The sequence below is a fragment of the Antedon mediterranea genome, chromosome 3, assembly GCF_964355755.1.
Source record: "Antedon mediterranea chromosome 3, ecAntMedi1.1, whole genome shotgun sequence".
NCBI classification, from domain to species: domain Eukaryota; kingdom Metazoa; phylum Echinodermata; class Crinoidea; order Comatulida; family Antedonidae; genus Antedon; species Antedon mediterranea.
Genome location: NC_092672.1, coordinates 25,313,986 through 25,329,315, shown reverse-complemented (window position 1 = coordinate 25,329,315; position 15,330 = coordinate 25,313,986). Strand labels below are relative to the sequence as shown.

The window sequence follows — 15,330 nt, the reverse complement described above, 5'->3', positions numbered from 1 at the left end:
TGCAGATTGTTTCTATATAGTACTATGTAGTATAACACATATTTATTTACGAAAAATACACAATCAACCGTTGTTTTACACTATGGTCGGCAGTGATGAAAAAACTATGGTAACGTGAATTGAAAACCGAGAAACAACAAATACTGTATAAATAAAATTGAAAATAAATACCAAGAAATCTCTTGATGCCTGTGTATTACGCGGGCACAACATTTATTTGGAAGAATTTTGGATTCGTTGAACATATTGACACAAATAAATAAATATGAATAATATGAATTTATTTATGAGTACATCATGTTACACTAATCAATCAACGTCACACACAGTAGATAGTACGTCAAACAACTATGACGTAATATGAAGTTAAGCCATGTAATGTAGAATAGAATAGCGGAATAATTGAATAGAATACTGAGAATATTAAAGGTGTATTTATTTTTTTCCAATGCCATTGTTACAAGGCCTTATTTAAATAAGTAGGTTTGAGATGATTACAACTATATTTGACATGTTATGAATAATAAGACTAATGAATATACATGAATACTGCATGTTATTCATATTTACACCATCAATCAAGCAACTTATTATTGCCAGACAGGACGGCAAAAATACACATGACGTTGAATTAGCTACAGTTAATATACAATGAAATATCAATGTTGAAAAAAATGGTATTTATATCCCATTAATATTATTATTGAAAAAAATGTGTATTGTTGACTTGTGAACCCTGATGATGTAGAACCCGTGTGTTTATCTATTTGTTTTAATACTTCATCTTTGGTATGGTAACACATTATGGTACCGTAAATTACAAACTAAAAACCTGAACTAAAACACATTTTTAAAAAGGGATAAGTTAAACCCGAAAATGGCATAAACATCATTAAAACATAAGTAGGCCTACAATGTTGCATTTACAAAAATATATAAAAGCAACAACAAAATCATTAATAATATTTTGTTGTTTTATCATTGTGGTTTGTATCACTTGTCTATCCTTCGTGGTTCAAGTATTTATTAATTAGTTTCATCATAATTTCTCATTGTTAAACACGGAAGTCATTGTACTTTTTTAAATCTATATACACATTCTGTATAAACATACATTTTCTATTGTGCACCTGGTGGTACGTCTCAGTTCATGTAACATTAATTGTTAATAGAAGAAAGCAATGATATGATGACAATTCAGTGCTTTGCTTTTCTATATATATATTTTCTCTCTTAATAATAATATTCGTTCGTACAAAGCGCTTATTGCACAATGCTTCTAAGCACTTAAACAGTTCGTATTATTTATTTCTGTTTTTCCGTCCCAGTTCATATACTCGAATACACTGAGTTGTTCTTTTCTGGATAACCGTTGCTGGTCAGTGTCCTGTACATTTTCCCAGCTTACTTAGATGGACTTTCGGGAATCTTTCCTCCACACCACAAGTTTGTAACAAAAAAGGGTCTCGACTTATTAAAAAAATAATCGTTACTCTTAAGCCTTCTCTTGGATCATCTTACAATTTATAAGAAATATCTCCAATTCAAGTTTATTCGTCATAAAAATATGTACATAGGTTAAAATACAAAAAAAAACAATGTACGGATTATGTAGAAATAACATAATAGTATAAAACAGCCAATTACATATCATCATTCGCGGTACTATATACGTACCATTTATTTGTATCAACAACAAAATAATACAGTATTTCTTTCACAAGAATATTTCTATAAACTTATTTGATACAAAACGGGTATGCAATGAGCCGAAGCTCTTAAACGCATTACCCTATAATATATATAATGCGAGGGAAGTCATAATTAAATGTTTGAAAATTATTTGATCATAATAAAGTTTATTTATACAAATAATTATGTTCAAAGAAATAATAGATGAAAATGAAAAGGATCTAAAAAACAAAATGAAATGTAAACTGGTACTATCCCGTAATTTTAAAAAATAGCGCAAAACGCACCAAGTTGCGAATGTATAACTTGTTATAACGTGTTTTTTTAATGTTTCTATGCAATGCCTGGTATATTTAGAGCACTTTTAACCGCCCACGTTTCCTTCGCAATATCGGTGTTCAGATACTGAATTCCCCACGCTGATTTTGTATACCTTTATATCCTGTTACGTCGAATTGGCCATGATACAATTGTATTGCGCGTTTCCTACTATACCTTTATTTCTGATTCTATCCAGTTCATTGCACCAAGTATAATGATCTGATCTATAAATACATATACCTATTTATTCCTGCATTATATTGATGATAATATAGACCTATCATATCTGGTAAGATTTTTTTTCTCCTTTTATCAATTTAGGCCTAAACCTACGTCTAGAAAAGGATAGGTTCGATGACTTTGTGGGAGGACTGTTTTCGACTTCCATTACCAAAAATGCTTTTCGTCGGAACATGATGGAGGTATAAAAATGTTATACCTCCATGGTCGGAAGTATGAATTGGGAGGAGGATAGCTATTGCTCAATCCCCAATAGGTTGGTGCTCTGTAAATAAAACTGTATACCTATTCTTCACAACATTTTATGTTATCATAGAGAAATAACTAATTTCTCTATGTTTATAATCACATTATTATTCATAGTCGCTCGCTATTTTGATTACTATGATTGGTCAGTTTGATACCAGGGCAATACATGCGCGCGCAGTAACAATCTCGGGAACGAAAAAAAAACAGGCCTCTCGTCAGTGTGTTTTCTCGGACCCCTGTGAAATATTGGGAGATTTTCCAGAAAAACCTATACAAACCTGGTTACAGATGTGAACATTAGTTCAAATTTATCTTGAATTTGTTGAGGGATACCGTACTCAAATTAAGTCAAAAGGGGCTTTATGGTTTTCAAAAGACATTTCATTTAATAATATTAATATAGGCCTTTAACGAAGAACATGGGAATTTAATAACATGTGTGAATATACTGTTTAAAGGTTTGCATGGCAAAATGTTGATATAAAGTTTGCGGGACACAACGTATATTAGTTCTGAAAAGAACTGTTGAGTTTCTCGACGTTTCGATCAATATGCTTTGATCGTCCTCAGTACCGCAAAGTTTATATAAACATGTGTGAAGTATAAAAAAATGAAAATTGTAGGCCTACAACAGAATGAGAATAATTGATTAAAATTACAGGGTAGTTGGGGTGAGGTCGTGTGGAAAAGAGGGAGTACCCCTTTAAGTCCGTCATCTATTTTCTCGTAATACCGTATGCCTACAATATTTAATTATTGTAGAAGTGTTCCGGTTAGTTTTCTTCTGTATTTTGAGTTACCCTTATGTTGATTAAATACTACTAATATCATGTAAGTTATGGAATAATCATAATCTATTTTAAATATGTAATAATTAATGGTTATCATTCATTAATCCATGGCTATATTTAAAGATTATGGAAATCCTTTAAATATCCTATTCGGCTTTTCTCAGAAATGAAACTCGGCGTGCTAAATCAAACGTTATTCATACACAAAGGTAATTGTGTTCTATTTGTGTTTAGTATGCTGCTATTGTTATTGTACACACACTGGAATCGGTGACTTATTATATTGGTTCTTTTTAGATTAGTGAATATTAAATCGAGAGAATGACAACATGATATGGATGGGTGAATTGATTGTTAATGGTGTACGTTGTTCCTAGAGTCGGTGCGTGCTCTCAATACCTCTGGTGAGTCTTATTTCCTCTTAGATTTTACATAGTATTCAGAGTTACTTTATTTATGTTTTACTATAATATTAATATACAGTTTAAGAGGATTGATACTAATAATTGCCTATTCGGCGCAGTATCCAAATCTCTTAGAGTAAGTATGATCATGTTATTAGTGGAAGACGCGTTGAAACTGCGACTTAGGGCCTATCTGTATGACTGTGTATTATAAAGTGTTGGTTAGTAAGGCAAACATAATGGAAACACAGTATAGTAGGCGTTGTAATTAAATCTCTATAATGAGCATAAATAGTAGGCGTTGTATGACCATATAAATATAGTTAGGCCTATGTGTCCTATACCCTACATTAACCTGAACAATTAACTAAGTTATGATAATTATATAGTCGTTCATGATTTATAAGACTAATTAGTTTTTTATTTTATAGACATAAGTCAATACCACTTCGTCAACATTCTTTTGCAATTTATGTTTTAACTGCTATTCAATTAAGTAGAGTTAGTTTAACTTGATGTTGTTTCTCCGAATAAAGATGTTTTTGATAACAATGTGCTAATGACACAGTCGGCTCACATTTATCGGAAATATATAAAGCGTTATTGGAGTTAATACCTATAGAGACTTCTCTGTTATTGAATGTACGTTTATAAGCCTATTTTTATTCGTTATGTATGTCACCGTACATGATCTGCAATAGTTATATACCAGCTTTATTCACATCATCATACATAAATAGTACAATACAATACAATATGTATGTGTGTGAAAAGGAGCCAAAAAATAGCTTTCGCTAATCAAGATTTGACTCCTGTCACAAAAATAAATTAGTTATAAGCAAAGTGCAAACATTCGGTGTAAATGGTCAAAATATATGTGGATACTGTATAACAATTTGATTAAATTAATTAAATGTGGTTTTATAAATGTGGTATTTATCAGAAATGGTAATTCATAGTCGGTGTATTTTATAATACATATTTGGGACACATGGCATTTCATACAAAAATCGTGGATTGTGTTGGATTAACAAGACGCAGGGCACGTCTAGATACGGTACTACTCATAAAGTCGGAGGTGTTAAAATGCTATATATTTTGTTCAAATTTATAATAAGGTAACGGTTTTCACGTACACGGATAACGAAATGACACAATTATCCTAATGGTACTGCCGACTTACAATAATGTACATCTTAATTAGAAGTGTGTTTACATTGGGTTACAGTAATCTCGCATATTACCATGATTGCATTAGGCCTATGAACAGGATATACATTTTAAAATACGTCAGCGAAAATAAAGCTTAGTTCTCCTCTTGGACGTAACGCAAGTACGTAAGCGAAACGAAGGTCATGTGATCACTCGCATTAGGTTGTCATAGTATTGGTTAGAAAGTTCAAAGAATAGGCAACTAAAAACACCTAATTAACCTTAAAGAGGCATACGATGATTCTATATATATATATATATACATATTTTACTTGTGAAGTTTCTCTTTCTATAGCTATGACATTATTCATATATTGCATGCTTGGTGTGTTATAACATATGAGATCCTCCTTCGAGGAAATCATATTTTTTCTTAAGGGATTCCTATTTCCTCGAATCGCGTAGCGCTTATGGAAATTATAGTCTGGTGAGAAAAAATATTCACTATTAGGCCTAAAGGAGGATCTCAAATGTTATAAAATATCTTTAAAATAAGGCAATATCCGTTATATTACATAAAAAAGGTTACATTTGCCTTTCAATAAGAATGTTTCCAGTCACTTAGAGTTAATGTTTTGATTTTGACACTAAATTAACCCTCTCATTTTATTTTGTGTACTTCGATGACGTCATACTGTACGATTATCATTTAGAACGATTATTCCGATCATGTTATTTCGACCAATCACGTTAATACTATGTATAGTATCATTAACAACTAGCTTTTTATTGTTCCAAAGACGATGGCAGAACTCTCTTACACATTAAACATTTCATTGTGGACGTTCCGGATTTGGATTATTTTGAACACTGTCTGCGCTTTCAAAGTTACATCATGTAAGTAGACACCATCATTTTGTTTATTTTAACTATTTAACTTAAGAATTAAATTCTGAGGAAACGATGGAACTTACTTCTTATAGGTACAACACCTCTGTTTAAAAATAGAAATATTTGCATGATACGTTAATAAATCTTCTTTATAATGTTAAACAATTAACGACTTTCTTTTTTCAATTTTTTTCTTTAATATACATTTTTGAATTAACTATTTCACTGTCGTTGTTTTGTTCTTTACAATGTTACCATTATTTTCTTTGTTGTACAGTAATTGTTGGGTGCGGACACAACTATATGGTTTACATACCTTAACTTTTTTTAATTTTATTGCAGCACTTAAACTGACGCCCGTTGATCCATATTCATTGGCCGGTTCCACCCTCAACTTCACATGTACGTTAGATCAAACAAAAACATGGTACAATGCCTCGGATATTGAATGGAAAGTTGACGAAGTACCTATTAATTCAGGAAAAAATACTGCCGTAATCTCAAGTACAGAAGCCATTCTTACCTTAAAAAACCTAAACATGACAGGTCATGAACATTGGATCGATTGCTTTTTACTTAACCTTGTAGAAAAACAAAATGGAAGAGTAACGACATATAAATCAACATCGTCATTAACAGTTGGTAGTAAGTTAGTCAATGGCATACATAGTTTTGAAAACATGGTTTGATCCCATCAAAGTTAACAATAATTGATCCATGAAGCCAACTTACGGGTAATCATAAACGAGACCGATGTTTAACTTGAATGTTTATGAAGTCCTAGCATCTATTTAATTACCGTTAATAAAAAGATATGTCGCGGCGGTGCATGTAGCAATTGGCGTGTATGGCCGCACCGTCCCAGATTAAACATGATATGTTTAAAACATTTGTTTTCGTCTTTTATTGTATGTGGCTGGAGACTGAGATGAGATTTATTATTATAGAAAACCACTCCTTCCTTACATGTAAAAAGAATCCACACAACAGATAGTTTATATACCTAATTATATGTTGTGTCTTTTAGTCGTGCCATCGTCTCCTACATTAAACTGCAGATCGACAAATATTGTTGATTATTTATGTACATGGGGAACGGAATTTACCGGAGTTATAAGTGTCTATACATTTCAATTTCAGTAAGTGATTTGTATTATTGATAAATAACACAAATAATTAGAATCATTGCTTTTCTCACAAATAATAAATGTCTTATCATACCTAAAGAAATGTTTCATTACTAATACAGAATGCATGACCTTACCTCGGCTCCATCAAAACACTGCCGGATGTAGCCCTCCTCAAGCCTTTGCCATTCGTTTCTGTTCTGTGCTGGCCTAGCAAAAGTTTTTTTACTGTAGGCCTATTAAAAATAATGTCGTCCCTCCATCTGCGTTTTTGTCTTCCCTTCAATATGTTGCCGGTTCTTGGCTGTCATTCTTACTCTTCTCTTGTCACGGTGTCTCGTAATGTGACAACAACCATTTGTCTGTCTGTTCATCGCTCTTTTATTTAAATTCAACAGCTGCAGGTGCATAATCAAATATTATGAAAAAGGACAAAGTAACAAAATAATACTATTATGTTAAATGATTACAGATTATTGATTAAATATTGAGTATTACTGATTACAGATTATTGGTTACAGATTATTGATTAGAAATTACGGATTACAAATTACTGATTACCAATTAATGAATACCAATTATTTATTACTGATTAATGATTACAGATTACCGATTACAGATTATTGATTACTGTTTACAGATTACCGATTACAGATTATTGATTTACGGATTATTGATTACAGATTACTGATTACTGTTTATAGAATTTTGATTACTAACAATTAATATTGAATTATGAATTGTTTTAATCCCCTTAGAAACAGTTCTAATGTGTGGATCGACTGTTCTAATAAGCTAAACGACAGCACGTGCAAAGTTTCAGAAAGTGATGGTAATCCAATGAGAGCACATCTAGTACGAGTAGTTGTTGAAAATATGTTTGGTACTGCAAATACAACATCCACATTTGATTCTAAGAATGAAGGTCTGTAGGCCAATATTTAGCACAGGTTTGGAAAATATAGATCATTACCATCGAATTATTTCAAAAAATATACAAGCACCACAGAAGATCAAATGTCTAATCCCTTTTACGTGACTTATGTGATTTATCCGGCGGGGATACAAGGTTTCGTTCAATGAGCTTTTGAAGTATAACATAACGAAAATCATAATTTTTAATCTTAAATAATATCTAAATTGTTTGAAGATTGGCATGAGGAATAAACACTAGTAAAGGTAGGTTTGCTTTTGTGTCTCCTAAAAGAAATAATGTTCGGTAACCTTAGAATGTCTCAATGATTCTGTTGTTATGTCTTTTGATGTACGGCAGACGTTACTTATCTAAATTAAAGATTCACTGAAGTAACTCTCATGGCTGTACGTACGTTCTAATCGTTTCATTTTGTTGTATTTTCAGCCGTACCTTTGTCACCATTAATTGATAGAGTTTCAGTGGGGGAATCAAACGTCATAGTATTCTGGAAATTACAAGAAGATTGCTATTATTGTAACTCGCTATGGTTTCAACTTCGTTACCGACGTTTAAATGAAACATGGACAGAAGAGGTATGAAGTAACAAATCATTTTCACTATTTGTTTTGTCATATTTTTATCATCAGGAGACAACAAATTGTGGAATAACTATCGTATATCACGAATGTACCAACTCATTAAATTTGAATGTAGTAAAATCGGCAATTATTTATTACGTTTGTGTATAATATATATTTCAAATCGTTAAAAAACATATTTGTAGAATATTTTCGACTCACTTTCTTCAAAAAGATTACGTTGTTTGGCTTCATTAAACAATTCTTCAAAATATTAAAGCACGTTTTTTAAAAGATTGTTATTCCGTTATGCAGGATTTATTTATTTTAATTTATTTATTAACCTAAAAGCAAATTACTAAAAAATGACAAGACTGTAGGTATCAGTGGCTAGATCTCAAATGGAGATGAAAAATATAATAAGCAAAGATCTAAATCAAAATTTTGGGTAGTACTTGCCCTCCATCAGCAGTGCAAGTGAAAATACTTCCACTGATTTTGTGGTAAGCTACTGTCATGACATGACAATAATAATTCAGTCATCTTCTACAACACATCTGAAACATTTGACGCTCGTGATCATACAGTTTCGTTAGAAAATTAAACGATTCTTAAACGTAACAAAATGCTTCAAAAGAAAATATTGTCATGTAGCTCCCAATGATTGACAAGGTGACTAAAAGCGAATTGTTTTTATTAGATTGAAAAACAGCATAAAAAGCAGAACATTATTGAGGAGATTACGACAGCGGTAGCTGAATATGAATTTCAAGTGCGATCAAGGTTTTCATTAGGCCTACATCACCAGTTCAGTGATTGGAGTCCAATTGTCACACTACCCAGTGAGTTTTAAAGTCATTTGGAATACGTATACCTAGTACCTAGATCGTTTCTACAAGATTGTAAATTGCATTCAATGATCAAATAACCATTTGTAATGATTAGGGTCATTACATCCAATTTTACAGCTGTCACTATAGTGTATTTAATCCACCTCGAGTTGTATCTAACTGACTTACAATAGTTGGCTAGATAGTATCTGGTGAAAGCTCCAAAATTGTCTTTATGTGCTCACTAATCATATCTGCATTAATAATGACCAAATGAAATTAAATATCAAAATCCTCATAATGTATATAAAGAGAACAGTTTACCTTCTCGACCAATATATACCATACGTGACTAGAATATTTTCTTTTTTATTGTCTAAAAATAATGGAAAATTTGTTTTTGTAGTTTCTATGATCATAGACGTGAACGCCACATCGTCAGAAAACGAAAACGTCTTGTCACTCCAATGGGAAACACCAAATGATGAAACTCAGTACTTATACCGCATTACGGGAACCTATACTAGACAATCACTGAATGAAAGTGTTGAGGAAGAATTAACATTGAATAACATTGACATAAATGTGCCGTGCAACAACATCACAGAGAACACCATTGTCTATAATCTAGAGCTAAGGAGTGTTCAGGCAGACACGTTTGAAGTCGAAGTCGAAGGTCCTCCAACCAGGATATTATATGAGTTCAAATGCTTGAAACAAGGTGTGTTGGCCTATGTCTCTTTATTAAACCTAGAGGGTTCGCTTGTGCATGTATTTGGAAAACACCCATATTCGGGGTAAACTTTGTTTTCATCGTCAATTAATACTTAAACAACTATTAGTAAACAATGGTTTCATTATATGGTTAAATCAGAACCAAAAGTATGCACCAACTTTCTGTATCATTGAGTAAAGTAAGGAAATCATTTGTCTTCTTTTCAAAAGCTACGGTAATATTCTGAAAATTGCTCAACACTTACTTTACTTTAATGTTGGCAAATTTGCATAATCTATTTTACTTTATGACATAATGTATAACTAGAGATAGACATTAGAGCCTCATACCAATTTTGTTTTTATAGGTTTGGTGACCGAGAGACAACCTGTAACTTTGAATACAGTTGCAGTGCAATATGAGCCTGGTATGTGAATAAGCCTATTAACAAATATTACACTTTAGAATAGCACACATGTCGAGTTTAATTGCGACAATGTTAGGCCTACTTATTGTTGTTTCTTTACAACTGAATGCTTAGAAATAGCCTCACTATTGCATATAATAGGCCTATCTTCTTATGGCAAATTTACCAATAGCCATGCGTTAATCTGAAAATAGCGTAATTTTACTACCTGCTTGAATAATATTTTGGGTGCATTTGTGTCATCAAATTATGTGATCGTATATTGTTCATAATCCATATAGAAAAAAAAATGATTCTTTCTCTTGTTTTTCTTTTACAATGTTCATGTTTTCAGAAAATTTGCAACAATTCATGATATGTTGTACTTTCAGATGAATTTATCATTCCGTTTCTTGTGGTGGGAATTATTATCTTATTTGTTATGCTGTTTTTTGGAGCTTTTAATGTGTATATACGTAAGCGAATTTTCATTGAATGGCCTGAACCAAAATTCTTCAAAGTGGTAAATATCATGTCTTTATTGCTTTCAAGTTAAAGATGTATTGTCCCACTGAAAACATATTTTTTTTTAATTTTTTTGTTGAATATGCCATTTTAATGTCACATAATAGTTATCTTCTTTGACAAAAAATTGGACCGAAAAAAAATGTATTTACCTGAAAAATCAGTAATTTAAAGCAAAAAATAGTCAAATTGGCTGCAAGCCAATGGTTTTTGGTTTAATTTAACAATTTATGTTTGTCATTTTGTAAGTAAACACATGTTTTTTTTCTATGGAAGTGATTAAATTTAGTAAAACTACAAAATAACCTATCCAAAGTCTGATTTAATTAATCTTCATTTTTCAGGTTTTTGGGGGACAATACATTTTTAAGAGCTAGGCAGCCTAGATAATTTATTATTTATTTGTCTTCTTTAATAAGGATAACCCGTGTAGATCATTCATTAAAAAATGATATTAAGGATCCGTTAGTTAAATGACGTAGATGTGTATTTCACGAAATTCAATCCACTTTGCGTGGTAATGAAATGTTGTTTAGAACCACGCATTCACTGTATTTGTCATAACAGACGTTAAATAACATGTTTAATAAAGGAATGTCTTTTACTTAGGAAATTAGCCCCGTTCGTCCGCGATTAGTAGAAAAGGAAGTTTTTGATGACTTGAAGACGAAGAAGTCGGACTTACCTACATCGTACCGCAGTTCAACGAGTTCTGATCAAGGATTTCATGAGTTTATTCCTGATTCCCAGATAGAAGAGAAAAATATTTACATGGTTGTACCGTCTATTGACCAAGTTTCACCAGTTACGAAAAGTGGTTTTATAAACTCATCACCAGTTACCACTGACAAAATGGAAGTTAAAGAGGGAAGCACGGCATACTTTCGCCTGCAACAAACAGGTGAGGATGATGCACTGCAATTGTCTCCATTACTCGTGGAAAGCACAAGAAATGTGCAGGACTCGAATCCTTACACGCCAATGACGTCAGTTTCCTCAGATAAACCACTGAAGTCAGGAAAATGTGGAGAAGAAAACGTTACAGATCCTTACTGGAAATTAGATGAGGTTCTACGTGTAAAAGTAGACAGTGACACACACGCTGGTTTGATGGAGTTTATTCCAGTCTCTACATGCGATTATTACAGCAGAGAGGAAGACATAGGGAACTTCATTGGAGAAGACGAAATTGATAATCTTCTGAATGGTATGCCACAGACAAATGTAGAACTTTTTGAAGATGGCCATTTAATATTCTAGAATTATAAAATGTTTTAGTGTACGGTACTGACTTTACTTTATTTGTATATAAAATAATTATTTGAATTAGGCCTATATTCTGTCTCGTTAGCCACAGGCTGAATTCTAATTTCATGATGAAACATGATGAACTAAACAGGCGTCTCCTTCCAAAGAACTAAATCGTTAATGTTATTTTTTTCCATTGACTAGAGGTTATATCCTTATTTAACCCTTTGAAGACGTGATCCGTTTCCCATACGAGGTAATTTACTCTCCCAGGACGCGAGGCCCGTATATGTATGGGTTGACTTTTGGGGGTCACTGAAATTGCACTTTTTGAGCATTTGACTCTGACCTAGGTCAAAAATGACATTTTTCGGAAGGCAGAAAGTAGTTGCAGAAAGTTACAGTTAAAAATGTATTTTGCATTTTTCCTAAACCTATTAAAAATATCTTATTTAAGCCTCAGTGACTTGGGGTAGAAACTTCGCGTCTTCAAATGGTTAATCTTTATTTATAACCTAAGAAGGGTGTCTATATATAAACTAAGATCTCGGATATATATCTCAGATCTCGGATATATATGAGTTTCTAGATTCATCTAGAAAACTCATAGGCCAACATCTGTGTTTTTCTAGATTTAATTAAGAATACTCAGATTTTCTGAGATTGTTTCCATTTTCTAGAATTAGAAAACTCGGGATCCATATTATTAGCCAGAGGGTATATGTCTAATCGAAAGCTCCTAAGTATACAAGGGAAATCATGCATATATCTTTATGAAACGAATTAATGGTAATGTTTTAATTAGAACAACCAATAGTTATATTGTAAACGATTTCTAACTATACCATAGGTAAACTAAATGAATCTATCCTTCATTCGGAGTGTGGGCCAGGCCTAGTACTGCTGCAGTAGTATTATGATACTTTCAGAATGGATGTTTTTTGTTTGTTTTCTGTACTGTATGTATCTTTATATGGATATTTTAATCAGAATGAATAAATGAACAATGTATATATATTATAACCTATGGCGACATAATATGTAATCATTTACATTCTCATCATTGTCACAAAACAGAAAAGAACTTGGTGAGGGTAAAACTATACTAATGCGGTTCGTGCGGACGCATGTATACAAACACCCACTAATGTAACAATCTACTACCAATGTAACATTAACCACTAACGTAACAAAAATCAACAACCAACGTGCGTAACAAACTCCATTAACCACCAACGTAACAGTAAAAAAAGGTTAAGAAATCTTAGACTTTAAAAACTGTTTCGTCATATTTTTTGTTAAGAAAGTTGACAATTTTCAAGTTCAGTTATGTTTTTTTGTTGGATGAAGGTGGGTGAAGTCTAACGATGCGTTACGAGGCCTAGCCTGTGGTTCCCATCAGTCTCTTTCATTTTTCTCATCATTTCATTCATTCTACTACAACCATTTTTTATCCTGTTACTCTCCTGTACTGGTATATGGCGGATATATTACAGTTCATTGGGAATTGATATCCTTTCTTTTTACAAGTCCTATTTCACAACCTTCTCGTCGGTACGGTACCCGCTGTAAGCAGCTACTATTGCGACTAGTGAAACTGATGTGGAAAGGGCTACAGAAGAACAGGAACCCGATAGAAGGTATCTGGCGCATGGCCCACCGGAGTGTGGACACGCCCTGGCCTTATATCAATTCCTGTCCCACCTACTGTATGGGCAAATAGGCCTTCCTATGGGTAAAATAAGCCCACATATGAGTAAAAATGCACACCTATGGGTCATTAGCACCCACTGCCTTGTGGATTAGGCTAGGTAAAGCTAAAAGCTAAGGGAGTTAATCGCAACAGAAAACTGAAACAGGATCGCATCATCCTTCTATTGAAGTCAACTAATGATAGCAAATCGATGCTGCAACCAACCCTGTACCAAATGTATAGCATCGGTCTTTTTTGGAATTCGCAGGGAAGGCAGAGAAGACTCGTGACGCTTTGGTAACCCGTGGATCCTTAACATCACACAGGCAAACACACACACACACACACCGGAGAAGAAAACTCTGGCATCTGAGGATGGTAACAAATCGAGAAGTAATAGTTACGAGTTATAAGTCTAGATTGTATTGGCGTGAAATGTGGACGCTACGAATTACTTCTGACGGTAGGGTGGGGGAGGGGGGTTATTTAATCCCAGTTATTAGTTACCGCCTGCCTTAAGCTGAGCAGCCCTTGGCCATTTAGGTTCTGATCCGTCATGGTCTGCTTTCTCTGATCGGGTGGTTAGATATTGAGCCTGCAAACTTGACAAGTAGACCGCAATTGCTTACCAACGAATACAAAGACACATATTACCGCTTCGTCTAGCGTCATGGAATGTACGAACCATGACACTTAATTTAATTTACCTATGGAAAGAAACGAGTAGATCTATCCTGCCATTTATAGAACTACCTACTGATGGAAATGAACGGACGATCTCAATGAAGCTTCACACCAATATTGGAGTCGTTAACCTAATTAATATCTATGCTCCGACTATGCAAGCTCCGACGGAAGTAATTGATGGGTTCTATACTCAATAAGATCAAGCTGTCTTGAAGATCCCGAAAAGTGAACAACTACTTATCTTTGGAGATTTCAATGCACGTATTGGGGAAGATTTTCTGTGTTGGTCCTCTCAAAAAGGATGTTTTGGTGTTTGGAAATTAAACAGTAATGGACGTAGACACCTTGAATTCACTGCACTTCACCGTCATCTAACACCTTTTATGGAATATCTTTCAAGAGGAGAGTCTCATGGTGCCATCCAAGATGCAAGGACTGGCATCAACTGGACCATATCCTAACGAGAACACCTTTCCTCAGCAACGTATCTCTTACTCGCTGTTTCCACAGCGCAAAATGTGACACAGACCATGCTCTGCTCTATTCCATAGTAAAGCTGAAACCAGAAAAGATCCATCGGTCCAAACAACCAGCAAGAATCCACTAACACTGGTAACAAGGACAAACCGCATAGATTTCAGTCTGAGTTCCAAAAGAAATTACTAAACTCAAAAAAACACAAACAATGTTAACCATCAATTGCAAAACATCAGCAAGGCCATACACATTACATCAATTTCATCTTTTGGGAAACAAATATCATCCTACCAGAGGATAAATAATAGTGTTAATTTTAACTAAATTTCTTTTTTTTAGTCGCGTGCAAAGTCACTCTACAGCTCACTATGTCGGTCGGTTGGTCGGT

At 33.4% G+C, this 15,330-nt stretch overlaps 1 protein-coding gene across 2 annotated transcripts; it reads left to right on the top strand.

Annotated features, from left to right (window-relative positions):
* The first annotated feature begins 2,272 nt into the window (after positions 1-2,272).
* On the top strand, positions 2,273-13,202 carry LOC140043747 (uncharacterized). Of its 2 annotated transcripts, XM_072088223.1 has the most exons (12): positions 2,273-2,302; positions 3,591-3,697; positions 5,650-5,746; positions 6,083-6,385; positions 6,768-6,879; positions 7,626-7,792; positions 8,228-8,376; positions 9,062-9,203; positions 9,598-9,912; positions 10,274-10,333; positions 10,705-10,835; positions 11,447-13,202. In XM_072088223.1, exons 3-12 carry the CDS (start codon positions 5,653-5,655, stop codon positions 12,095-12,097), a joined length of 2,124 nt encoding a protein of 707 aa, XP_071944324.1. In that variant the 5' UTR covers positions 2,273-2,302; positions 3,591-3,697; positions 5,650-5,652; the 3' UTR covers positions 12,098-13,202. The 2 variants fall into 2 exon arrangements, with proteins under 2 accessions (XP_071944324.1, XP_071944326.1); XM_072088225.1 differs by lacking the exons at positions 2,273-2,302; positions 3,591-3,697 and having other exon boundaries at positions 5,350-5,746.
* Positions 13,203-15,330: the final 2,128 nt, after the last annotated feature.